General features: G+C 37.9%; 2 protein-coding genes across 2 annotated transcripts in view; one reads left to right on the top strand and one right to left on the bottom strand.

Annotated features, from left to right (window-relative positions):
* POLR3G (RNA polymerase III subunit G) overlaps positions 1-27,894 on the bottom strand; it is a 104,150-nt gene that overhangs the window by 43,131 nt on the left and 33,125 nt on the right. The gene's annotated exons all lie outside the window — the stretch shown is intronic.
* MBLAC2 (metallo-beta-lactamase domain containing 2) lies at positions 23-17,617 on the top strand. The gene is made up of 2 exons (XM_077865286.1): positions 23-707; positions 14,330-17,617. The coding sequence occupies exons 1-2, from the start codon at positions 254-256 to the stop codon at positions 14,713-14,715; spliced, it is 840 nt and encodes a 279-aa protein (XP_077721412.1). The 5' UTR covers positions 23-253; the 3' UTR covers positions 14,716-17,617.

A 27,894-nucleotide genomic window follows, 5' to 3' on the forward strand; every position in this document is an offset into this window, starting at 1 on the left:
CCGGCAGGGGGAGCTTCGCGGCGCGCGGTGGGCGGGAGCACCTGGCGCCTGCCCCGCAGTCAGGCCGCCCGGGTGAGGACGCGGCCTCCGGTCGCCTCCGCTCGGCGGCAGGGCCCCCGCGTCAGCGCTGCCAGCGGCCGCGGGTGCGGGCGGGCGCTGCGGGCCGCGTCTCTGCGCCTCCCCCCGGGCTGCGGGCCGACCGCCCCGCGCCGCCGCAGCGCCTGGCGCCCGCGCGGCCGCACCCCTGCCCAGCATGTCCGCGCTCGAGTGGTACGCCCACAAGTCCCTGGGCGACGGCATCTTCTGGATCCAGGAGCGCTTCTACGAGTCCGGCAACCGCGCCAACATCTGGCTGGTGCGCGGTTCCGAGCAAGACGTGGTGATCGACACGGGCCTGGGGCTGCGCAGCCTCCCGGAGTACCTGCACTCCGCCGGCCTCCTGCAGGACCTCGGGGCCGGGGGGGACGCGGCGGGCCGGCCCCTGCTGGCCGTGGCCACCCACGTGCACTTCGACCACTCCGGGGGCCTCTACCAGTTCGACCGGGTGGCGGTGCATCACGCCGAGGCCGAGGCGCTGGCTCGCGGGGACAACTTTGAGACGGTGACCTGGCTGTCTGACAGCGAGGTGGTGCGGGCGCCCAGCCCCGGCTGGAGGGCCAGGCAGTTCCGGGTGCAGGCGGTGCAGCCCAGCCTCGTCCTGCAAGACGGTAAAGGGCCCTCGGGCGCGCGCTTGCTCAGGGCGGGAGGGATGCGTGCTGCAGGCCTAGGCTGGGAGGGATGCGTGCTGCTGCAGCCCTAGGCTGGGAGGGATGCGTGCTGCAGGCCTAGGCCGGGAGGGATGCGTGCTGCAGGCCTAGGCCGGGAGGGATGCGTGCTGCAGCCCTAAACTGGGAGGGATGCATGCTGCAGCCCTAGGCTGGGAGGGATGCATGCTGCAGCCCTAAACTGGGAGGGATGCATGCTGCAGCCCTAAGCTGGGAGGGATGCTTTGCTGCAGCCCTAGGCCGGGACGGATGCATGCTGCAGCCCTAGGTTGGCTCCTTGTCACATCGAGGAAACCCCGCCACTGTTGACCCCCCAGCCAGTTTCTTGCGTCGGGTACACTGGTAACCTCACAGTGGCTTGCGACTAGGGAGGTCCCATTCTTTTCTCTGAACACCGGTCTGGTTTCCAGGAGCTTTTTCTAGCGAAAAGACTTTTAAGAGATGACTCTTGATAGAGTTCACGACATGCTCTGTGCTTTCGAGAACGGCTGACTTCACGGGCTACGTCGGTGGTCGCCGCTGGGCATGAGCGATGCCCACCTGTAGGTTCAGAAAGCCCTTGGAGAGCAGCGGTTCCAGTCTGCTCGTGCAGCCTCGTCTTCCACATGGGTTTCTGTCCTTGATGCCGCCTCATTAGAGAAAAGCTTGATAGCGAACGTAAAAAAGTAGAATATGTGATTCTTACAGGATGACGATATATGGTCTGGTTTCGAGCAAGGCCTGAGAAAAATCAATAAGAAGGTTATTTCCGGTGATAGTGAAGTATGTGGTCTGATGCATGGAGAGCCTTGGGCTCTGTAATAAAAGACGAGATGCGGATCGGAGAGAAACTAATGGGATAAAATGTAAGAGTAGGGCCCCAGCCCTCTCAATCCCAAGCAGGCACTTACAATTGAGGTAATTAGCCACAAGAGCAATATTTGTATATTAATTTCCTTCTTTTCTTTTTTAGAATGCTTTGTTGATTTCATTTTATCTTCACAGCACGTTTGAAGCGAGGTGGCTGACCCCTAATTAAATGGCTTGCCGAGGGCAGCCCCGGTGGCCCAGTGGTTTAGCGCTCCCTTTGGCCCAGGGCCTGACCCTGGAGACCAGGGATCCAGTCCCCCGACGGGCTCCCTGCATGGGGCCTGCTTCTCTCTCTGCCTCTCTCTCTCTCTCTCTCTCTCTCTCTCATGAATAAATAAAATCTTCAAAAAAAATTTTTTTTAGATAAATAAATACATAAATAAATAAATAGGCTTGCTGAGAGTCCACAGAGCATGATAGTGACAAAAGCTAGGATTTGAACCAAGGTGCAATGGATTAAAGCATGTACATCATAAATACTACCCCATAAACATATTATGGTAATTCTGAGTAGGATGTGAAACCCCCTTCTCACATTTTTATCTTGAAACCATTTTATTTATTTATTTATTTTTAAAGATTTTATTTATTTATTCATGAGAGACACACAGAGAGAGAGGCAGAGACACAGGCAGAGGGAGAAGCAGGCTCCATGCAGGGAGCCCGAGGTGGGACTTGATGGACGTGGGACTTGATCCGGGGACTCCAGGATCACACCCTGGGCGGAAGGCAGGTGCCAAACTGCTGAGCCACCCAGGGATCCCCTCTTGAAACCATTTTAATTACCAATTTTATTAAAACGTTCCTCCAAGAGGTAGAAAAATCCTGTTGCTGCAGCACAATAAGGCTACTTTATGACTGACCAATATGACAAATAATGTAATATCTTTACAAAAATCAGTTTATTGTATAAATAAGATCTTGATCACTGGAAATATAAAAAAAAATAGCAAGATTCTCTCCCTCACACCCCACCCAAAAAGTCTTTTCATTAAAATATTATATCTAAAGATTAAAAAAAAAAAAAGACTGGTTATGTGGGAGTCATTATCTGACAATTTGAGAGGAAAGAAAAGTACATTCACAGTATTTCTTGTATTTCTTGATAAAATTGATACTTTTTAGAGATAGGATTTTCATGCACTTGATAGGTATTCAAAGTAAATTAATTATAGCACTGAGACCAAAAAAAATGTTTGCATTAGTATTTAATATATATTAACTGGTCTGAATGAATACATTATTTCTGATTTGTTTACTTTTGCTCCTGTGCCAGCAATAGGAAATCAATTGTGAAAGAATGTTTGTTTGTTTTTGTTTTTAAAGATTTTATTTATTTATTCATGATAAATAGAGAAATAGAGAGAGGCAGAGACACAGGCAGAGGGAGAAGCAGGCTCCATGCAGGGACTGATGTGGGACTTGATCCCACAACTCCAGGATCATGCCCTGAGCCAAAGGCAGAGGTTCAGCCGCTGAGCCACCCAGCCATCCCAATTGTGAAAGAATTTTAAGAATTACTATTTTATAGATGAAGAGTCCAACCAGGCCTGAATATCCTGCCTAGGTCACATAGTCAGTTTGAGAGCTGGAACTAGAACCCAGGTTTCCTAAATTCCAGTTGATGGTGGTAGCATTATAGCATTTTGGAACTGCAGGGAGGCCTGGCAAGCTACTTGTGTGGTGCTTTACACCTCTGCAGGTGTGGAAAAAAAAAAGCTTAATATTTACCAAACACCTAAACTTGAAAATAGTGTGTTAAAATTAAAAGTTGTTTTTCATTAGAAGCAGAATGCCTCACCTCTCAAGTAGAATCTAATTTTCTCTTTTTCAGGAATATTAATTTCCTTTCTCTTCTGAATGGTGTGGCCTGCTAAAACTTGCTGTTATCATAATCCAAATGCCTTGAAGGAGATATAAAATATTTATATGAAAAACTCATACATAGTTACACACACACATGAACAGCACACACCCAAACAACATAAAGTCATTGCTTTAGTTACAGCATAAGGAGGCTGAAGTCATTAGTTTATTACATTACAGTTAATGACTTGATGTTCACCTGTCATAAGGCAGCATAAATCTGGGCACTGTATAATAACCCAAAAGCTGACTTTGGGTTATGAGAGACAAGGAGAGATCATCATCCAGTATATCATCTTTGATGGAAAAACAACTCCCCCTACTAATAGTGAAATAGTGTCCTCCTATAAGAAGATAGATAAACTTTAGGTAAATAGAGCACCTTCTTCTTCACTGGGCACACATCTTTTTGTCTGTTTTTCACAATATTCAAGTGATATGAATTGTAGACATTTGGTCCCCTATTATATATGTTTAAACAATTTGCCCTGAGTCACCAAGATAATTACACAGTTATGACAGGTGGACTTAAATCGTTTGGGGAGGTTAAAAACAAAAAATCGATTCCAGAAAGGTAGCAGATTGAAAAACACATCTATCTTGACTCCATCCCAAACCTAAGACTAGAATAAAGGGACCATGGTTTGTCTGTTTAACTATAAATCTCTATTGAATTATTTTAGACGCTGGAGAGTAAATGTGATGACTGAGTCAGCAGTTTTATCTCCTGACAGTGAGGGGAAATCAAGAGCCAATCCAGTTTGTACTGCAGGAACCTTAAAAGACCCAGGAATTAGCAGTAGCTGGTACCTTAGTGGAGGCAAAGGAAAGAATACTAAAATAAGTAGAATTAGTTGAAAACCATTTAAGAAACTGTTAAAATTCTGGAATGCCCATTCGGTTAGTGTGTTCTCTGGGGAGAGTAAAGCAGAGGAGTTTCTTGATTGAAGGATGCTGAGTACCTTTGAGCTCAGAATTCAGTATGGAAAACAGATGTGTGTGTGTGTGTGTGTGTGTGTGAGAGAGAGAGAGAGAGAGAGAGAGAGAGAGAGAGAGAATGTTTCCTACTAGTTTTCAAGAAGGATGAAAGCCAGATCTTTACTCCCTAAGTAGCAAATTGGAAGAATCTTATCTGGCAAATGTATTCAGCCCTGGAGGAAAAACTAAGATGATGATCCTTAAGTCAGTCTTTGGCTTGATGTCTCTACAGTGAAGCCTTGGTCAACTAGTCCCAATGCATGTGTTTTAAGCAGCCTTTTCATGCCCATTCTTAAACAGGCAACCAAGCATTACGAAAAATCTGAGAAAATCGTCTAACATGAGATCAAATACTGAAATACACAGCATAAAGCTAGTGAGAGCTGAAGACTATCATTAATAGCATCAGGGGATAACAGAAGCTATTGCATTCAAGATATCCAAGAGACGGCAGCCCAGGTGGCTCAGTGGTTTAGCACCACCTTCAGCCCAGGGCCTGATCTTGGAGACCAGGGATTGAGTCCCACATCGGGCTCCCTGCATGGAGCCTGCTTCTCTCTCTGCCTGTGTCTCTGCCTCTCTCTCTCTCTCTCTCTCTCTCTAAAGAATAAATAAATAAGATCTTTAAAAAAAAGATATCCAAGAGATAATAGGATGCTTTATTTTTTTTTAAGATTTTATTTATTCATAGAGACAGAGAGAGAGGGGCAGAGACATAGGCAGAGGGAGAAGCAGACTCCTTAAAGGAAGCCTGACGTGGGACTCGATCCAGGGTCTCCAAGATCACACCCCAGGCTTCAGACGGCGCTAAACCGCTGCGCCACCGGGGCTGCCCAATAGGAAGCTTTAAAAATAAGCAACAGAACAGTATGTGCACACACACACACACACACACACACACACGAGCTCTTGGAATTTAAAACGACAGAAGTTTCTTTCTTTTTTTTTTTTTTTAAGATTTATTTATTTCAGAGAGAGAATACTTGTGACAGGGGGAGGGGCAGAGGGTGAGGGAGGGAGAGGGAGAGAGAGAGGAGAGAGAAGCAGAAATTGCCCGCTGCCTGATGTGGGGCTCAACATGAGGGTTGATCTCGTGATCCTTAGATGATAATCTGAGCTGAAATCAATAGTCAGTTGCTTAACCAACTGAACCACCCAGATGCCCCTAAAATGGCAGAAGTTTCTTAGAAGAACTGGAAGATAAAGTTGAAAACCTTAAAAAGAAAAGAGCAGATAGGCAAAATGATGACTAGGAGAGGACCAGTTTGGAAAATTCAACATTGGAATAAAAGAAGCACAAGTGGAATAGAGAAAGTGGGGGAAAAGAAAACATAACAGATTATTCATGAAAATATCCCATAATTAAGAGACATAAATTTTCAGATTGAGAGAGCCCACAGAGTGTCTAGCATGAATGAAAACACACCCAACCAAAGGCATATTATTGTAAAATTGCAGAATACTGGAATCAAACTTCCAGAAATTTTAATTTAAAAAGTCATTTATACAGGGGCACCTGGAGTGGCTCTGTCGGTTAAGTGTCCAACTCTTCCGTTTCAGCTTAGGTCATGATTTCAGGATCCTGGGATCAAGCCTTGTGTAAGGCTCCGTGCTCAGTGGGGAGTCTGCTTGAGATTCTATCTTGTCTCTGTCACCACCCCCCACACATACTTCTCTCTCTCTCTCTCTCAAATAAATAAATCTTAAAAAAAAAGTCATCTGCACAGATCATAATGGCTTTGGAGCTAAAGAAGGAAAACTATGCCTTATTTGAATACAATTTATTTCCAGCTTAGAATTCTGCATCCATTTCACTAACAGTCATATACTCAAAAAGATTGTTTCCCACATGCTGTTGCTTAGAAAGTTACTACTATATAATTTTATCTTGGGGAGCCCGGGTGGCTCAGTGGTTTAAGTGCCTGCCTTCAGCCCAGGGCGTGATCCTGGAATCCTGGGATCAAGTCCCACGTCGGGCTCCCTGCATGGAGCCTGCTTCTTCCTCTGCCTATGTCTCTGCCTCTCTCTCTTTATGTGTGTCTATCATGAATAAATAAATAAAATCTTTAAAAAATAATAATAATTTTATTTTAGTTACTCCCTTCAAAATAAGGAAGTAAAGCAAGAGGGAGACATGAAATACAGGAAACAAGAGATTTAATACAAGAGATAGTTGGAAGGAAGCATCAGGATAATGGCAAAGATGATACTTTGAACAATGATACTATGCTAGGCATAAAGACCTCCACTTTGGAGCTGTTAAATCATTACTCTTTTGCAGGGTGAGAGGATGAGAAATACATAGTTCCAAGAGATGAAGAGTAAAAGAGCTAAAAATTCATGTATTTCGTAGTGGAAGTCAATCAATATCATCTAAAATTTAAAAACCAAGAAATGGTAATACATGAATGAAATCAGTACAGTGTATCTAATTGGTAAATCAAGAAATGAAATATAAAAATTATTTAGAGATGGGTATATCCAGTAGAGGCAGCTACCAGAAGAAAAATTGTTAAAAAGTGGTGGATTCTTGGAGCAGGATTGGAGACAGAGTCAGAATGGAGCAAGTAACTTTTTCTTATATTTTAAGCCCTTCTAGGATATCTTAATTGAAATATGTACATATATTTCTTTGATTAAAAATGAAGTAAAAGTTTGGGGAATACCAAGATGGGAAAGGGTATTTGAGAAGCCTAGAGAAGTTTAGTATGGCTGCAATCTGATACAACTGGGTCAGGGTGAGGGCTTGGAAAGATATTGTTCATGAATGTGTATTATATATTTATATGTGGCATTTATATATAAGTACATTTCACAGGCAATTCTGATTCTTGTAAGAGCAGTCATGATGAAATTATATATGTGAGCATTATAAGCATATGGGAGGCATTTATAAAGCCACAGAGTAATGGCAGATCTACTGATATTTAGCCATCATGACCTTATCAACTGCTTACAATTGGTATCCATTTTGATAGGTGGGCACTTATGACTTACCTTGCTAAATATCTTGAATATCACCTGGAAAGATCTGTAAGATTCCAATTAGCTACAGCTGTTTTTTGGGAGGGTTTCCCTCACTCCCCTCCTTTCTATACACTTACAAAAAAATCGATCTCCAACAACTATTATATTACACTAACTTAGCTATAATTTCTTACCTTACTTGCCAACCATACATAAATGACAGTGGTTTGTGATTCCCCAGAGGCACTTTAAATATAGAGCAACTATCTTGTAAAGGAGGCTGGCCCCTTATGACTAGAATGCAGAAAAAGTTGAGTGTCTGAATCCATCTTAACATAATTACTGCGATTCAAGAAAATACCAGAACAATCCCTGTTCTCACTCCTGGCCCCACTGAACTGTTTTGTCACTATGGTGTTTTGTTTGTTTCTTTGTTTTTTTTCTGAAAAGTTTCTACAAATTCAATCATATATGATCTTTTGTGTCTGTCTTCTTTCATGTGGAATGATGTTTTGGAGATTTGTCCATGTTGTACCTTTTAATAATTCATTCCTTTCTCTTGCTCAGAAATAATCCATTTATGGATATAACATATTTTATCTACTCACCTGTTGAAGGAAATTTGAATCTTTCATTTATTTGAGAGAGAGAGAGGACTTGTGTGCATGTATGAGTACGGTGGTGGGACAAAGGGAGAGAAAAAATCTTAAGAGGCTTCATGCCCAGTGCAGAGCCCAACGAAGGGCTCAATCTCACAACCCTAAGATCATGACCTGAGCCAAAATCAATAGCTGGATGCTTAACTGCTGAGACACCCAGGCACCCTTGGTTTCAGGCTGTTACTAATAAAGCTGCCATGAACATCTGCATGCAAGTCTTGTGTGGATGCATGTTTTCATTTCCCTTGGTAGATACCTAAGAATGGAATTCCTGATCTTATGGTAAGTGGACGTTAATTTTTTAAGAAAGTTCCTGTTTGTCAATGTAGTTATACCATTTTACATTCCCAAATGCATCCCAAACTGGATGAGAGTTCCAGTTTCTCCACATCTTTGTCAACACTTGATTTTGTCAGTCTGTTTTTATGTTAGCCAGTCAAGTGAGCAAGTAGTGATATTTCATTGTGGTTTAATTTGCATCTCCCTAATAACTAATTAATTTGAGCATATTTTCAGGTACTTATTTGCTATTCAAATATCTTCCTTGTTAAAAGGTCTATTAAAATCTCTTCTTTTAAAAAATTTTTATCTTTTGGGCAGCCCGGGTGGCTCAGCAATTTAGTGCCACGTTGGGTCCAGGGCCTGATCCTGGAGATCCAGGATTGAGTCTCACGTCAGGCTCCCTGCATGGAGCCTGCTTCTCCCTCTGCCTGTATCTCTGCCTCTCTCTCTCTCTCTCATGAATACATAAAATCTTTTAAAAAATAAAAAAAATAAATAAAATTATCTTTGTATTATTCTTGAGTTATAAATATTCTTTATGTATTTGGAATTCAAGTCCTTTATCAGACGTATGTTTTGCAAATATTTTCTCCCAATGTATACCTTGCTTTCTTTTTTTTTTTTTTTTAAGATTTTATTTATTTATTCATGAGAGACAGAGAGAGAGGCAGAGACACAGACAGAGGGAGAAGCAGGCTTCTCACAGGCAGCCCAATGCGGGACTCCATCCCTGGACCCGATTCACCCCCTCAGTGAAGGCAGACTTTCAACTGCTCAGCTACCCAGGCATCTCGCCTTTTTGCTTTCTTAATGGTATATTTTTAAGCAAGAATGTTGATAACTTGGATGAGTTTAATTAGTCATTTTTCTTTATGCTTTATTTGTGTCATATCTAGCAGCTATGTCTAGCCCAAGATCCAAAGATTTTCTATTTTTTCATTTGCATTTTTTCATATACCTTTTAAATTGAGATTTCCAATTTCTGCAAAAAAGGTCAAGATTTTGACTGAGATTGTATTAAACCTATAGATCTATACTCATGATTACAGTAGCCCCTAGCCATATGAGACTTACCTAAATACAAATTTGAGTTACTTAGGATTGATTAAAATTAAAATTCTAGTGCATTTGACTTATTTCAAGTACCATTAGCCAGAGGCTAGTGGCTACCCTATTGGACAGTGTTGATACAGAATATTTCAGTAATCTCTGAAAGATCTATTGGACAGTGCAGCTATAGGAAAAATCAAATTTAAATACCATCTTAGCAATTTTGAGGCTTCCAGTTAAATGACATGGCATCCCTCTCCTTTTATTTAGGTCTTTAATTTCTCTTAATAGTGTTTTTATACTTTTTCAGTGTATAGATATAAAAGACATCTTTTATTAGATTTTCCTCCCTAAGTATTTTATTCTTCTTGATGCTGTTGTGAATGAAATGGCTTTTATTTTTTTTTAATTTTTATTTATTTATGATAGTCACACAGAGAGAGAGGCAGAGACACAGGCAGAGGGAGAAGCAGGCTCCATGCACTGGGAGCCCGACATGGGATTCGATCCTGGGTCTCCAGGATCGCGCCCCGGGCCAAAGGCAGGCGCTAAACCGCTGCGCCACCCAGGGTTCCCTAAAATGGCTTTTAAATTCATTTTTTGATTGTTCACTGGTAATATATAGAAATACAGTTGATTTTTGTATCTTATCTTGTACCCCGTGACATTGTTAAACTTGCCTTTTAATTCTCTTTTTTTGTACATTTCTTAGAATTTTCTACAAAAGGATCTTATCTATGAATAAAGATAGATTTACTTCTTTTCCAACTCTGTGTGACTTTATTCTCTTTTTCTTGTCTTACTGCAGTGGCTAGAATCTTTAGTGTAATGTTAAATAGAAATGGCAAAAGTAAACATCCTTGCCTTGTTCTTACCTTAGGAAGAAAACCTTTAGTGTTTCTATTCAGTGATATATTAGCTGTAGGTTTTTCATAGGTGCCCTTTATCAAGTTGAGGACCTTTCCTTCTCTTTCTAGTTTGCTGAGTTTTATCACTAGTAAGGGTTGGATTTTGTCATATGCTTTGCCACATCTATCGAAATGTTCATATGGCATTTCTCTTTTATTTTACTAATATAGTATATTACATTACTTGATTTTCAGACATCAAACCAAATTTACATATCTGTGATAAACCCCATTTGATCATTATTCTATTATAAATTGCTGTATTTAATTGGCCAATATTTTGATATAGATTTTGAGACTACTTTCATTACGAATATTGTTTTGTAGTTTTCTTTTTTTACATTGTCTTTGTCTAAAATTGCATTTGAAAACTTTCCCTCCTCATTGATACTCTGAAAGTCTAGATTCTTTCCCTGTCTTGAGTGATTGACACAATTGACCAATGAAGCCATCTTTGAGCCTGGACTTTTCTTTGTGGGAGATTTAAATTATTAATCAATTTCTCTGCTTTATATAGGTCTATTTAGATTTTCGATTTCTTCTTCAATCACTTTAGGTAATTTGTCTTTAAGAATATTTATTTATTTATTTATTTATTTATTTATTTATTTATTTATTTTTATTGGAGTTCGATTTGCCAACATATAGCATAACATCCAGTGCTCATCCCGTCCAGTGCCCCCCTCAGTGCCTATCACCCAGTCACCCCATCCCCCTGCCCACTTCCCCTTCTGCTACCCCTTGTTCGTTTCCCAGAGTTAGGAGTCTCTCATGTTCTGTCTCCCTTTCTGATATTTCCAACTCATTTTCTCTCCTTTGCCCTTTATTCCCTTTCACTATTTTTTATATTCCCTGTATGAATAAACCGTATAATGTTTGTCCTTCTCCGATTGACTCGCTTCACTCAGCATAACACCCTCCAGTTCCATCCACATCGAAGCAACTGGTGGGTATTCGTAGTTTCTGATGGCTGAGTAATATTCCATTGTATACATAGACCACATCTTCTCTATCCATTCATCCGTTGATAGACACCAACGCTCCTTCCACAGTTTGGCTATTGTGGACATTGCTGCTATGAACATTGGGGTGCAGGTGTCCTGCCAAGATTTCCTGCATCTGAATCTTTGGGGTAAATCCCCAGCAGTGCAATTGCTGGGTCGTAGGGCACATCTATTTTTAACTCTTTGAGGAACCTCCATACAGTTTTCCAGAGTGGCTGAACCAGTTCTCATTCCCAAAAACAGTGCAAGAGGGTTCCCCTTTCTCCAAATCCTCTCCAACATTTGTTGTTTCCTGTCTTGTTAGTTATTCACCATTCTCGAATCTATTTTAACTAAGTTGTCAAATTTGTTGACTTAAAGATATTCATAACATTCCCATATACTCCCTTTAATTTCCTTAGAGTAATAGTGATACCCTTTCTTTCTTTCCTAATTTTTGAACTTTGTGTTTTCTCTAATTTTTTTCATTCAATTACTTTGTACTTAATTTGCTCCTTTTCCTAACTTCTTAAGATTGAAACTTTAGTTAGAAACTCTGATTTTAAACAGTTAACCCTTTATAAATAAGCATTGAAAGCAATAAATTTTTTTCTAAGCACTGTGTTAGCTGCATCCCATAAATTTGGATACATTTTATTTTTATTTTCATTCAATTCAAGAGATTTTCTAATCTCCTTTGGGATTTCATCCTTGATCCATAAGTTATATAGAATCGTGATGCTTACTTTGTGCATATCTGGGTATTTCCCATATTTATGTTTGTTACTAATTTCTCATTTGATTATGTTGTAGTTAAACAACATATTTTTATGATTTTATTCCTTTCATATTTTCTGAGACTTATTGATGGCCTCACTGTATACCCCAGTGAATATCCCATGTGCAGTAAAAAGAATATATGCTCTTTTAAGAAAAAGAATTTTATATATGTTACTTAGGTCAAGTTGGTTGATAGTGTTGTTCATGTTTTCTGTAGTCTTACTATTTATCTACTTATTTATTTTACAAATTATTTAGAGAGGAATATTTAAATCTCTAAGGATAATTGTTAAACTGTTTATTCTTTTTTTTTAAGATTTTATTTATTTATTCATGAGAGACACACACACACAGAGAGAGAGAGAGGCAGAGACACAGGCAGAGGGAGAAGCAGGCTCCATACAGGGAGCCTGATGTGGGACTCGATCCCGGGACTCCAGGATCACGCCCTGGGCTGAAGGCAAGCGCTAAACCACTGAGCCACCCAGAGATCCTCTATTCTTTTGGTTTTTTTTTTATTTTTTTGTTTTTTCCCCCCTATTCTTTTGTTAAAGATATTTATTTGAGAGAGCATGTGTGAGCAGGCTCTAGGGAAAGGCAGAGGGAAGGGAGAGAGTCCTAAACTGACTCCACACTAAGCTGTCATGGGGCTCGATCTCATGAGTTTGAGATCCTGACCTTAGCCAAAATCAAGAGTCAGAGGATTAAATGACTAGGCTACCCAGGTACTCTTGAACTGTTTATTCTTATTTCAGTTCTATCAGTTTTTGCTTTGTGAATTTTAGTCTCTACTTTAGGTACAAGCACATTCATAATGTTTTAGTGTGTTGACTTAATGTATATCCTAATAAAATATACCTCTTTTCTATACTAATAGTCCTTATTTTGTCTAATATTAAAATAGCCACTCTAGATCTCTTATTAATCTTTATGTGGTATAACTTTTTCAACCTCTTTTTGTCTTTGACCTTATAGGTTCTCTCTTACAGACTGCATATGTATCTTGCTTTTTATTACTATTTTTTCAAGATGTTATTTATTTATTTGAGAGGGAGAGAGACAGTGCACACATGTGTATGGCGGGGGAGGAGGGTAGGTTCCCTGCTAAGCAGGGAGCCAGATAGGGGGCTCAATCCCAGGATTCTGAGATCATGACCTGAATGGAATTCAGACACTTACTCGATGAGCCATCTAGGCGCCCCATGTCTTTCTTTTTAAATCTATTTTGATAATCTCTGCCTTTGACTGGAATGTTTATCTCATTAACATTTAATGTAATTATTGATATAGTTGAATGTAAGTGTGCCATTTTGTTATTTGTTTTCTATGCCTTATTTCTTATCTATCCCTCTTTTCCTCTTTTATTGTTTTTTAGGTTTAACAAATTCTGATTTTTACACTGTTTTAATTCCTCTATTAACTTTTTAAAAAATATTTTATTTATTTATTCATGAGAGACACAGAGAGAGGCAGAGATATAGGCAGGGGAGAAGTAGGCTCCCCGCAAGGAGCCCAATGTGGGACTTGATCCCGGACCCCGGGATTACACCCTAAGCCGAAGGCAGATGCTCAACCACTGAGCCACCCAGGCATCCCCCCTATTAACTTTTTAACTATATGTCTTTGATTTTTTTTTCTGCATGTATATATATTTGCACTAAAGATAACCATATGGAACTTTAAGATTATGATGATTTACTTAAATTAGTACTGATTTAAATCCAGTGAAACAGCAATTTTGCACTCATACCTCAAAGAGCAGCATTCATGAATTGTGTCATCAGGACACTGGTACCATGGATTTACTGAAAAATTAGTTTTGTGGTCAAATAAGTTTGAGAAATGGTACAATCATATCTCCCTTCTGTATATCTACAATGTAGATTAGCATATTAAAAAGTTGTCAGAAGCCTTGCAGAAAAAAAGAAGCTGCTTCATTTTCCTTGAAGGAAAGGTTTCCAAAACTCTTTGACTACAGCATCTTCCCTTTTTTTATGTATCCTAACAACCTGCAGAAATAGTGTTTCACATAACTCACTTGACAAACACTAGTCAAGCAAACAATAGAAATGAAATATGGGCAACTTATTTTTAAATCATTAAGAAATACTGTATTTTTGAAATAAAATTAAGTGTCATCCTTCCCTACAACCTCTTTGAAACCATCTAATGTTCTTTTATTCTTTAAGTGATTGAAGCAAGTATACAACATGTTTATCTGTAAAATCTGTTTCCATTTGTAGGGGATGTGATCAACCTTGGTGACAGACAGCTCACTGTTATGCACATGCCTGGTCACTCCAGGGGCAGTATTTGCTTACATGACAAAGACCGAAAGATTCTCTTCAGTGGAGACGTCGTGTATGATGGATCACTGATTGACTGGCTCCCGTACAGCAGGATAAGTGACTATGTTGGAACCTGTGAACGTCTGATAGAATTAGTGGACAGAGGTCTGGTAGAGAAGGTGCTTCCTGGGCACTTCAATACCTTTGGTGCTGAAAGGCTTTTTCGATTGGCTTCTAACTATATTTCAAAAGCTGGGATATGTCACAAAGTTTCTACTTTTGCCATGCGATCTCTTGCGAGTTTAGCCTTACGTGTAACAAATTCTAGGACCTCACCCTAGTATCTATACTGATGACCTATTGTGATGAATTCTGTAAATTAATCAAATTCATTTTGTGCTGTTTAAAATGATTAATAGTGAGCATTTCAAGAAGTGCTTTATTAGCGAAAAAAAGATTGAGAATGAGTAAGCCAAAAGTTCTTTGTTTAAATTTTTTCCTTTCTTCCAAATAAGAAATCACTTAAATAAGCTTTATAATTTGCCAAGCTCTCGTCTTGTAATATTTGTCATCTTGTAATATTCCAGAAATGACACAGAAATCTATGTGAAAGCAAAGAGGCATTTTGCAGTAACAGAAAGAACTGTCCTTGCCTTCCATTTGTCTTATTTTATTTCCTACGTGACCTAGAGAAAGAGGCATAAAATTTTATGTTTATACTCCAAACTTGGTATTTTGAGTATATTCTTTAAAGATAAAGGTTCTTGAGTTTAAAATACATTAGGACTCAATACAAACATAAAAATTAATATTTAGAATGACAGCTAAAATAATCCATTGTTATGGCACAGAGTTTTTATGCTTCATTTATTTATTCTTAATGTAATTATGGTGTGTATTATATGTTGTATAATTTTACTTACAGAGTACAATGAATTTTGTTTTATTGCAAAGCTTTAAATATAAATTGCAGAGTGCTTCAGTAAAAAGCTACTATATAGCGTTGTTTGTTATGTGAGTGTAATATTTTCGATCATAAAAATGAAATTCAAATGTCTGTAATCTAATTACAAATTGTCAGATTTCTCAAAAGGACACTGTCAGGCAAATTTGAAAATATACACATTGAAAATAATTTTTTATTATATCCTATTTTAATATTAACAGCTATTATAAACAAAATTTTTCTTGTTAAATAGCAGCTTCAGTATATGTATCATATTTTATAGTATCAGAAAACTATAGAGATCTACAACATCCTGATATAAATCATTCTTTTACTTACCATAACATACATGTGTACCACAGAAGGCTTTTCAGATGAATTGCAAAATACACATTAGATATTGACTTAGATTAATTGCCTTTTTTATCCTGATTCACAACACCTATTCCTGTTCAGTATTCTTTGTCTTGAATAAAAAGTCTACATTTATAAAGTTATAAGAAAGGTTACCCACTATTTAGTAAAATATTTTAGTTTGGTGCTCTTTATAATTTATTAAAAAGCCTTTTGGAATATTTCATAAAGGTTTTTTAAACAGGTTTTTCACTGCCTTTTTTATTATTGACATGTTCAAACCCAAACTGAGATAGCTTTGGAAACCAGATTTTTTAGTCTTAAGAAGGTTTAGGAAATTTTTATTTCTGAAAAATTAGTAAATGTTCCCACCCTATACCCACCCAGGTTCTTTAGTCTTTTATTCATTCAACACACACACACACACACACACACACACACACACACACACCATATGCATATACACAGTCACATAAATACATACATGCACAGTATTGTGCTAAACACTGTGGAAGTTTAAAAAGTCAAAGAGACTACATCTTAGCTGGAAGTAGAAAGCAAACAAAACATGACTAATATTATATGCAGGTTGAAGCTAATACAAATTACAGAATAGTTTCAGGGACATAAATGGAGGGATGTGGAGTTTGGTGAAGAAAAGATTCCTGAGGGAGAGGTTTTTTAGTCAGATTTGGAAAGATGATTTGTTGGGTAGTCAGGGTAGGGGACAAGAAGAGCCAAGAACAGGGATGGAAAGCATTGCTGTCTGAAGTAGGCTATTCCTTGTGACAATTTAAATTTAATTTTCAGGAATCTTAGATCATCCAAACACCAAGTATTTAGCATGAGAAAGGTGGGTTTGTGATTGTATATATGAGTCAAGCTGTACTGCCACCTGCCACCAAATGAGCATTCTCATTCAAGGCAGTAGGTCTGTTTCAATTGATAGTTCAACATCAAGAATATAGATTTGGTTCAGGGCAACTACAATCACTTAATGAGCCTTAAATATAGCCATTATTTTTATATCAGTAGCACAAAAGAAAACCAAAAGTCCTTAACCATTGACCATTTTATCATACTTTAGGACTTTTAAAAAAATCAGGGTATAGTAGGCACTAAGTTTTATTGAGAAATATTTAAGCCTGATGAAGGCTTTATTTCTTGAAAGTACAATTTTTCAAAACATGGTTAATTTTATTTTTAAATTTCCAATTTTTTTTCAGTTTTTCAAGTTGGACAAAAACATAAGACTGATATTTTGCTTTTGTTTCAGTATGAATAGATTGGGGAAAGGATCTATCATTCATTTAGTGCCCATGCTATGCATTTTAAAATATGCATTATTTGGTTTAATCCTGGCCCCGTGCCAAGAAGTAATTGACCAGCCTCACACAACATAACTTTGAACAAAGCTGGTAATTGAACACAGGTCTATCTGCCTCCCAAACTGTGCTCTTTCTCTTGTACCTGCACAATAACATAAAATTGGCAAAGTGTATTTTTACTTTTCCAGATGCCACATGTGCCAAGAATAAATCAAGTGATGTTAAGCATAATAATAGCATATTTTAAAAGAAGCTTTAAAAAAATATATTTTCACCCTGACAGTGACCCGTGTTATAATTTATGGTTTTGGAACTAAGAGTATGTAAGTATAATTCAAAGTTGTCAAAATGTAAGACATTTAGAAATAATTTTTATTTATATTGTTAATAACTTAATCTTTGGAAATTCATTTTCCTTGGTGTTTGCTTTTAACTAAGAAGTCTAAAAAAAACAAAAACCTTGTGTGTTATCCTGATATAGTTGAATAAATGACTATGTGTAGTTCTTATATGAATAGTAATATAATTGTGACATGCAAAAATTGTCTTATAATTTTCAGATACGTGTAAGTAAACATTTGTGTGATAAATATTAAAGTGGACGTTTTATTTCAATCTCTAGTTGGTATTTTTTTCTAATATTAGCAAATTCCCATTTAATTTCTAACAAGGATATTTCTTAGGTGAAGTGCAGTTTTGAAAATGTGTAATAAATAAGATATCAACTCTGTGGATAAGCATAAGGAATCCAGAAACTGAAAATGCCCATATAAACTTTTAATAGTTAATAAATATGGCATTTTTTACATTTTTTAAAATTTAAATTCAATTTGCTAACTAACATGTAGTATACACCCAGTACTCATCCCATCAAGTGTCCCCCCTCAGTGCCTGTTACCTAGTTACCCCATCCCCCAACCACCTCCCCGGTATTTTAAATCAATGGATAAAAGATAAACTAGAATGTATCCCAATTGTTACTGTGGGTAAAAAGACCCTCGACAACATAAAAATGAATTCCAAATGGAATAAAGACCTAAATTTGAAAAATGGAACCACATGTATATTAAAAGAAAATTTAAATCGTGATAAGAGATTACGATAGGGAAGATCTTTATATAGAAACAAAAAGCAGGATTATATCAAAGTTTAAAATGTCCTAGAACACAGATGCCATAAAGTGAAAAAGATAAATTAGAAGAAAATAATCACAAATTGTGTAACAGCAAAAAAAAATTTTTTTTAAAGCTATAAGGAATGCCTACAAATCATAAGAAAAAGGTCAATTACTATAAGGGAAGAAAGACCCTTCTTCTATCCTCAGGTTCTATGGCTGGGCCCAAGGATTAAACTTTAAAAAGACAAATTAATGAGAGCAAAGCATACAACTTTTATTGGATTTTAATATTTTTACATATATGTAAAAGGCTTATATATATAAGAAATGAAAAAACCTAAAGAAGTGGATAGGATTGAGAGTTTGCATATCATTTAAACAAAGAACAATAAACTGTAGAGACTGATGAGACAGGAAAAGGGGGTTTGGGCTAGGGTTGGTAAACTGTGGAAAAATGATTAGGAAATAGACGAGGGAAAATAATGAAAGACAAGGGTTATTCTAGAAGGTTTGTTGATATAGATTAATCTTGGTGTCAGCTCCCTGTCTCCAGTGATAAGAATGTTCTCTTGTTCCCGATACCAGGGAGGGCACCTTTCTCATGGGAAATTGTATGCCCCATTTTAGAGAGGGAAAAGTCAGAGGGACTTTCCTATATCTGCCTTTACCACTTGCCTTCACGGTCAATCAGTATGCCAAAGTGGCATATTTGGGGATGGCATGTTCTTTTCCCCTTTAGTACTACCTATTACAAAAATGGGTAAATTATATGAACAGGTTAGTCACAGAAGAGGAAACACAGGACAATAAACACACAGAATTATGCGGAACCTCAGCAGTAATCAGGAAAATGCATAAGTCATCAGACAGTTCACTGTAACCAGATAGGGAAAATTTGAGGACATGGAATACTGGCAAAGGTAAGGGTAAGTGGATATTTTCATGCTGTGCTGCTCAAAGTATAAAATGCTTCCAGCCACTTGGGAAGGGGGCAGTTTTGGAGTGTGATTTGGCACATTCTGATTTTGAGTTCAGAATGGGAGATGGAGCATACACCTTTACCTCTGCCCCTTTCTGAAACTTAGTAAAATGACAAGAAAATCTTTTTTTTTTTTTAACTGGTAAAAACTAAAGAACATCAAGAATGGCAAAGAAGACAACGGCATCAACATTCTGATCCTGAAAAGCTGATAGATGAACAAAAACTAACTTGGTAAACCCAAGAAAACAGAATGAATGCGGAAACCAAGAAGCAATCTTAGACAACACCCCTTCACCCCGACAAAAGGCTGATAAACTGAAAGTACCAGGCACTTCTAGGAGTTGTGGTAAAGGTCTTTTTTATTTAAATTCTCTGCAATTTAGACCACCAAATCCCTTCCTAACTACACTACTAAGCAATTTCCTCGCCCTCATCTTGGGGGGTAAAATTGGAGGCTATTTTAGATTTACCATGAAGTTAAGTAATCTGTAGCTAGGGGGTAGCACTTGCATGGACACCTGCCAAGGCTTGAGAGGGGCCCAAGAAATATGTTCAGATCATCATTTTTTTTTAATTTGCAAAGATAAATTATTTTTTATTCTTTCTCTCCAAACCCCCAAATTGCATGTTTCAGGTCCCACAAAACTGTAATCTGGTCCTGACTGTAGGTTTATTATGTAGAAAAGCTAAGGCAGGATCTCTATTCAGAGGAAACTAGACCTTGTTAAACTGGGGTCCTATGATGAAAAGAGAGGGATTTAGCAAAGGTTTATGTACAGTGAAAGTTTATATATTTAAAGTTCACACTCCCAGAGTCCTCTAACCTAGCTCAAAGAATGTTGGCAATTCTATCCTCCAGGCAAGAGATGGAAAGATCTTTTCTTAGAAATTTGACATCTATAGAGGTCTTAACATTGTTAAAATGTCAATTCTCCACAAATTGTTGTCTAGCTCCAGTGCAGTCCTTGTCAAAAAGAAAAGAAGAAAGAAAAAGGGAAGGAAGGGAGGGAGGGAGGGAGGGAGGGAGGGAGGAAGGAAGGAAGGAAGGAAGGAAGGAAGGAAGGAAGGGAGGAAGGAAGGAAGGAAGGAGAAAGAAAAATTTGACACCTTAAAGACCTAATGATACTGAATCTGGGATCCCCAAAGAAAGAGCCCAGTGAAATCACCTTACAACGCAGTTCACAATTGTAGGGCCTCCGTTCCTTGCCTCTCTTACACATAGACCTCTAAAATGTTCTACTCTTAAGTTTAAAAATATACACCAAAGCCAACAACTTATGGAAAAACAAAAGAATAAAGGAAAATAAATGGTAAAAAAAAAAACACTTAAAGCAGTAAGAGAATTTAACAAAATAGCAATATATGACATCAACATTAAAAACCTATAGTCTTCACCAAAGAAGACATACCAGTGGCAAATAAGCAACTGAGAGGTTCTTAAATAGGTGAATGGAGGGCAGCCCTGGTGGCTCAGCGGTTTAGCGCCGCCTGCAGCCCAGGGTGTGATCCTGGAGACCCAGGATCGAGTCCCACGTCAGGCTCTCTGTATGGTGCCTGCTTCTCCCTCTACCTGTCTCTCTGCCTCTCTCTCTGTCTCTATGAATAAATAAAAAAAATAGGTGAATGGATAAACTGTACTATATCTAGATAATGGAATATTATTCAGTGCTAAAAAGAAATGAGCTATCAAGTCATGAAAAGATATGGAGGAAACAGAAATGCTTAGTACTAAGTAAAAGATACCAATCTGAAAAGACTACATGCTGTATGATTCTAACTATAATGATATTCTGGAAAAGGCAAACATTAGAGATGGTAAAAAGACCTGTGGGGGTGGGGAGGTCTGGGTGGTTCAGTTGGTTAAGCTTCTGATTCTTGACTTTGGCTCAGGTCACCATGTCAGTGTCAGGAGATCAAGTCCTGTGTTGGGCTCCATGCTCAGCAGGGAGTCTGCTTGGGATTCTCTCTCTCCCTCTCCCTCTGTTTCTTCCTACTGCACTCGTTTGTGCACTCTCTCTCTCTAAAATAATAAATAATTTTTTTTTTTTAAGACCTGTGGTTGCTAGGAGTTGGGGTTGGGGTTGGAGGAAGGGATAAATAGGTGGAATACATAATGATGGTTACAAGTCATTGTACAATTGTCAAACCCATAGAATGTACATCAAGAGTAAACCCTAATGTAGGCTGTGAACTTTGGATGATTATGATAGGTCAGTGTAGACTTATTAATTGTAACAAATGTTCCATTCTGATGGGGGATGTTGATGATGAAAGAGGCTATGCATGCTGAGGCAGGGAGCCTATGGGAAATCCCTATCTTCTACTCAATTTTATTATGAACATAAAACTCCTCTAAAAAAAAAAGACTTTTAAAAATCTATAGTCTCTATTTATATGAACAAAAATGAATTCAAATATATAATTTATAATAATAATAATATGTACTTGAATATTTTTTAAATATCTAGGCATACACTTAAAATATGTAAGGAAACATATGTAAACATATCAGAAATATATATGAATATATATTTGAATATATAGGTTCAAAACACATAGAAGGAAAACTGTTTTAAAAAAATACTATGTACTTGGATAGAAACAGTGGGAGACAATTCTCCATAGGTCTCTCATGCTTCTGTGCAGCTGACAAACAGATACACTGACTGCCTTTGCTCCACACTATCTTTTTAAAAAGATGTTTATTGGGCACATGGGTGGCTTAGGGATTGAGCATCTGCCTTTGGCTCAGTTCACAATCTCAGGGCCCTGGGATCGAGTCCCACATTTGGCTCCTTGCAGGGAGCCTGCTTCTTCCTCTATCTATGTCTCTGTGTCTCTCGTAAATAATTTTTTTAAAAAGAAAAGAAAATAGATGTCCATTATTAAGATATCATTTATGTACCATAAAATTTACCCTGTTAAAGTGTACAATTCAGTGGTTTTAAGTATACTCACTAAAATGTGCAACCAACATCACTATCTAACTCCAGAACATCACCCCAAAAAGAAATGTTGTACCCACTGGCAATCTCTCTGAATTTTCTCTCCCTGCCAGGCTCAGGTAGCCACTAATCTACTTTCTGTCTCTAGGGATTTGCCTTTTCTAGCCATTTCAGATAAATGAAATGACACAGCATGTGTCTTTTGAGTCTGGCTTATTTCATTCAGTATGTTTTCAGGGTTCACTCATGTAGCCTGTATCACTATTTCATTTCTTTTTATTGCCAAATAATATTTGATCATATATACCACAGTTTGATTATTCATTTATTAGTTGATAGACATTTGGGCTGTTTCTACTTTTTCACTATTATTAAAAATTCTATGAACTCAAAGAAATATTTGTATGTGGCTGGGGACATGAGAGGCTAAATGGAACAGAGGGCAGCCAAGGCAGCAGAGCAAAGCACAGGTTCTTTTGATGTCACTTGTGATGAGTTGCAAGAGAAGAGTTGTCCAATCAGAAACGACACTTAATTTCCCCTGAGGTTAAATTTTTATATACTTCATGGGATGTTCCCGGGATTTGCCAATGCCTCATTTCCCATTATGAGTTTTAACTTAAGACACTGATCAAAATGACTAAAATATAATTCTATTGACTTTTTCTGTATTTATGAGGGACCTGGCAGTATGCTGCCTAGTAAAAGAAGACAACACTATATTATTAGTCATAATTTCAGTTATGTTTTTAAATGCTTCTTGCTGGGCAGCCCGGGTGGCTCAGCAGTTTAGCACCACATTCACCCCAGGGCGTGATCCTGGAGACCCGGGATTGAGTCCCACATTGGGCTCCCTGCATGCAGCCTGCTTCTGCCTCTGCCTGTGTCTCTGCCTCTCTCTCTCTCTCTCTGTGGCTCTCATGAATAAATAAATAAAATCTTTAATAAAAAAATGCTTCTTGCCAAAGTCTTACTTTATAATTTGAATCTAGTATTATATGGGCCAGTGGTTTCAACCTGGTACGGATATGGAGTTTTACATAAATAAATATAGATGTCCAGGACCTATGCCAGATATACTGAATCCAGTCATTTAATATTCCTGGTATACTAGGTATATTATTTCTCAGGATTATATGTTATAGTTCAATATTTTTTTTTCTTTTCAAAATTATGATCATCTATTTTCTGTTTGTTTTTTATGATCATCTATTTTTATGGATCCGTTTTAACATTCACTGACCTCTGAAAATAGGTTTAATCATTGTCTTAAGGACATTTTGTCAATTTTTTGGAAATGGCTTTATTTGATTTACATGCAATAGAAACAGCCAACTTCTTTGTTACATTTATCTTATTATGAGTACTCATTAGACCTTTCAAATTTGAAAATTATTAGTAATACATTAGCCATAGCCATTTTAAGTCTCTCATCTGTGAATAGTTTTGTTTTATTCTTATGGTGGCCTGAAACAACAAATCAGCTACAGGCCTCCGTGTGTGTATTTAACAAAGAAGGAATCATTTCAGAGCCCAATGGAAAAGGAATGTGCCAGCTACTTCAGACTATATTGACACTTCAAAGAACAGGCTCTTGGATATAGGCGTTTCATGATATCACTTGGACCACTTTCAGAGCATACTGGGGACTAAAGTCAAGATTCTAGAACCCTTTGTTGAGAAGCAGATGGCTTCACAAGATTGCCATTTCAAGATGTAGTGAAAAAGAATTTCTTACACAGTACTGAAAAAACTGATAAGGGAAATTTTTATTGTGGTTATTTGTTTAAAGTATTGTTGACATTATCTTAATGTTCTATTTTCTAGATCTATAAAGAGGCCCTTCTCTTTCCTTCTTAAGCTATCTGTAGTCCACAGCAATTTAATAAACTTTTTGTAAACTGAAAATATTTTAAAAGATACCAGCTTCTCATTGACCACACCCAGCCCCAACATTCAGACACTCTTAATGATACACGTATTTTGCAAGGTACTATAGTTATTTGCATGGTTTCAGTGAGAATCTGTCCCCCTTTTTGTTAGGATGTAATTGGAAAAATCATTAATGAGGCACTACAATGTCATATTTAAGAATGGAACTCATTTAATTAGATATTATAGGCCCCTTTTTGGGAATTAAAACTACCCTTACTTGTGCACCCATTGCCTACTGAGTCCCTTCAGGAAAGCCAGCCTGTGCCTGTCTTGCACAGTCTCTGCTATAGAATGAAGTTTGGGTCCCCCAAAGTTTGTATGTTGAAACCTAATCCCTAACATGCTGGTATTTGAGATGGAGACTTTGGGAGGTGATTAGGTCATGAGAGCAGAATCTGTATGAATGAGATGAATGGCCATACAAAAGAGCTTTCAGAGAGTTCCCTCATCCCTTCTGCCTTGCAAGGACACTGTGAAAGGGTGATTGTCTATGAACCAAGAAGAAGGGCTTCACCAGACATGGAATCTGCCTTGATCTTAGACTTCTCAGCTTCCAGAATTGTAATACATTACTGCTGTTTATAAGCCATCTAGTCTATAGTATTTTTGTAACAGTAACCTGGAGGAACCAAGACAGTTTCAGACTTACAAGTGGTAAGAAATTTGTTTCCTGGCAGACCAGAAACATTAGGATATTTTGGATACTTCAAGAAGGAGAGATTCTCCCAAATTAATGGATACTGTTTATTGAAATGCAAGTCGGAGAATTTCTCGGGTTTAGTTTCCTTGCCTTGGAAGAGTAAATAGCAGGGGATCCCTGGGTGGCTCAGCGGTTTAGCGCCTGCCTTGGGCCCAGGGTGTGATCCTGCGGTCTTGGGATCGAGTCCCACATCAGGCTCCTTGCATGGAGCCTGCTTCTCCCTCTGCCTGTGTCTCTGCCTCTCTCTCTCTCTCTCTCTCTGCCTGTGTCTCTGCCTCTCTCTCTCTCTCTGTTTCTCATGAATAAATAAAATCTTTTTTTTTAAAAAAAGGAAGAGTAAATAACAATGCATGAAATTATTGTCTATAGACATGCAAATGAATTCTTTCTGGCAGAAGGAGAATAGGGACATTTATCATAAAAAGCAAGTTTTATGTCCCTCTACAAATTCATTTCAATATTTTTGGTCTACAGATATCTCTGTTTTTTGAATTCTCCTTTTAAACAGTTGTGACATTTTCCTAGTTCTCTCATTAAAAATAAGTTAAATAGGGGTACTTGGCTGGCTCAGATGGAAGAGCATGCAACTCTTGATCTCATGGTCATGAGTTTAAACCTCACATTGGGTATAGAGATTACTTAAATAAACTTAAAAAAAAAGAATAAGTTAAATATAATCTTTGACATATGTTCATTTTATATCTATATTGGAGCCATTATTTTAGCCATCTCTGAAAATTATCCTTTAATATGACTTATTCTCATACTGGCCTGCTTTACAATACTTTTCATATGACTAACACTGTTTTGTTTCACTTATATTATTTGCTACTCACAACAAGGTACTATAAAGCAAGTACTATTAATAGCTTGCCTCCCTCCACACCTTTGTTAGCAGCTATCTATAAACAGAGTTTACAGATAAATGAACCAGGATCAAATTCTAGGTAGTTTGGTTCTAAAGCCCACACTCAATCATTATTGTATACTCTCCATAAACAGAGAAAATTTTAGTTTTGATGGTTAATTTTGAGTCTCAGTTATAAAGATTTCTCAGGATAAAGCTATAATTTGTTTCTAATTTTTATCTGGCTTCCCTTGAAGCTTGAAAATTAGGAAAAATGTGCTAGTTGTCATTACACCAATATTTACAGTGATACTGAAAAATATGGGAGAATCAATCAAATTTGGCATTCTTACACCACCCTCCCCCCAGTAAACATCTTATAAGTTTAATCCTATATGATCATGGCTCTGGGCCATGCTAAAAACTAGACAACAACCTAAAAATGGAGTCATTTATGCTAAGCCCCATGTCACCAAACTGAGACTTAACCTAATTACTGTTTTGGTTTTCCCAGAAAGGGAATCTTAAACCAATCAATCAGCAATTACCTGATCAGTACTTGTTAGGTAATTTCCCTGAGAAACCTCTGCCATCTGCTAAAGAAAAGTAACTTTGGAATAACTAATCTGTTTTTTTGTCTAGTATAACTTCCTTGTTCCCACTAGCTTCTGGCTATAAGTCTTTGATTTTGTACAGCTCCTCAAAGCTCCTTTCTATCTGCTAGATTGGATGCTGCTTTAGTAGAATTGATTTTTGCCCAAACTCTTAAAAAATTTTAACATGCCACCCTTTATCTTTTAACAGCCATGATTAGAATGAGTCTGGGCCTTCAAGTTAGAAAGTCAAGTTCTACTGACCTTGGATAACTTGGATACTGACCTTGGATAAAACTTGACCACTTCCAACTTTCACTACAATTTCTTGACTGATTACTCTGATAAAGATTCTATACAATCAACAAAGGATTATATTCAAGAAATTTCTTAGAAAAACAGCAAATATATAACACAATTTACAACTATTTACATTCCAAATGGTTAAAGTAGATTTTGGCGCTTCAAGGAAAGATCATCCAGTTAGCCAGAAAACTGCCATCCAGAATGCCTTATTTCCCAAGGTGTCCAGTTAGCTGAACTTAGACGTGGCTTTCCTTGCACTGCATGAAAGTTCCTTTCACTACTATTAAATAAAGTCCTGCTGCTACTCACCCTGGAGCATGCTATGCCACACAAGGCTTCTTTAAAATCATGTGAATCAGGGTACCTAGGTGGCTCAGTCAGTTAAGGGCTGCCTTTGGCTGGGGCCCTGATCTCAGGGGCCTGGGATCCAGCCCCTATCTGTTTCCCTGCTGGATGGGGAGTCTGCTTCTCCCTCTGCCCTTCACCCCTGCTTGTGCTCGCTCTCTCAAAAATAAATAAATAAATAAGTTAATTAATTAATTAATTAAAAACAGAAATAAAACCATGTGAATCAGCTCAACATATGTTGATTTCTGCATTATTCTGCAAGTGACTGCCTATCTTTTTTACATAATCCCAGGACTCAACAAAAATGAATTCCAAGTTTGCCGTTAAGTTTAAAGTTTAAGTCAGATAATCACAGACCTATCCTCCAACTTAAAATCAGAACAAAATAAAACAACAACAAAAAACAATCCAGAGGTATTTGTGTGGTAGAAAAAAAGTAGACTGATATTTTAATTTCTTTATATAGAAAACAGAGAAATAACAATTCTCAGCCTTGACTGAACATCTGACTCATGTAGGAATGTTTAAACATATGAATGCCTGGGATGCACATAAGCTAATTAAACAATATATCTGGGGATCTGTAATTTTAAAAGCCTAGATATCTCAGTGTTTAAAAGTTTCATTGGTTAATGTGATTCTTGGAAGAGGGTTAAGAACTGTTGTTAGAAATATTATTATATTTATATTTTGAACGTCAACTTAGGTAACTTTAATTAATACATTTGTTAACCCATATTATTTCCCCTACCCTTTCCAAGATAACCTGGGTCTTTTGGATTGGAATAATCAACATATTTTTATTTAAAAAAATTTTATTTATTTGTTCATGAGAGACACACAGAGAGAGAGAGAGACAGAGACAGAGACACAGGCAGAGGGAGAAGCAGGCCCCATGCAGGGAGCCCGATGTAGGACTCGATCCCTGACTCCAGGATCAGGCCCTGGGCTGAAGGCAGCGCTAAACCGCTGAGCCCCCCGGGCTGCCCTCAACATATTTTTAAATTTAAAAATCCTTTGCAACAAGTGACAAGTTAGTCTCTCATATTCTGGGTTTTTAAAAAAGATTTATTTATTTATTTTAAAGGGGGGTGCATGTGCTTGGAAGTGGGGGGCAGA

Source organism: Canis aureus, chromosome 2 (assembly GCF_053574225.1).
Source record: "Canis aureus isolate CA01 chromosome 2, VMU_Caureus_v.1.0, whole genome shotgun sequence".
Taxonomy (NCBI): Eukaryota; Metazoa; Chordata; class Mammalia; order Carnivora; family Canidae; genus Canis; species Canis aureus.

Coding starts and splice junctions, on each gene's coding strand:
- MBLAC2 (XM_077865286.1), top strand. CDS start 254: ATGTCCGCGCTCGAGTGGTACGCCCACAAGTCCCTGGGCGACGGCATC. Junction 708..14,329: donor CAGCCTCGTCCTGCAAGACG/GTAAAGGGCCCT, acceptor TTCCATTTGTAG/GGGATGTGATCAACCTTGGT.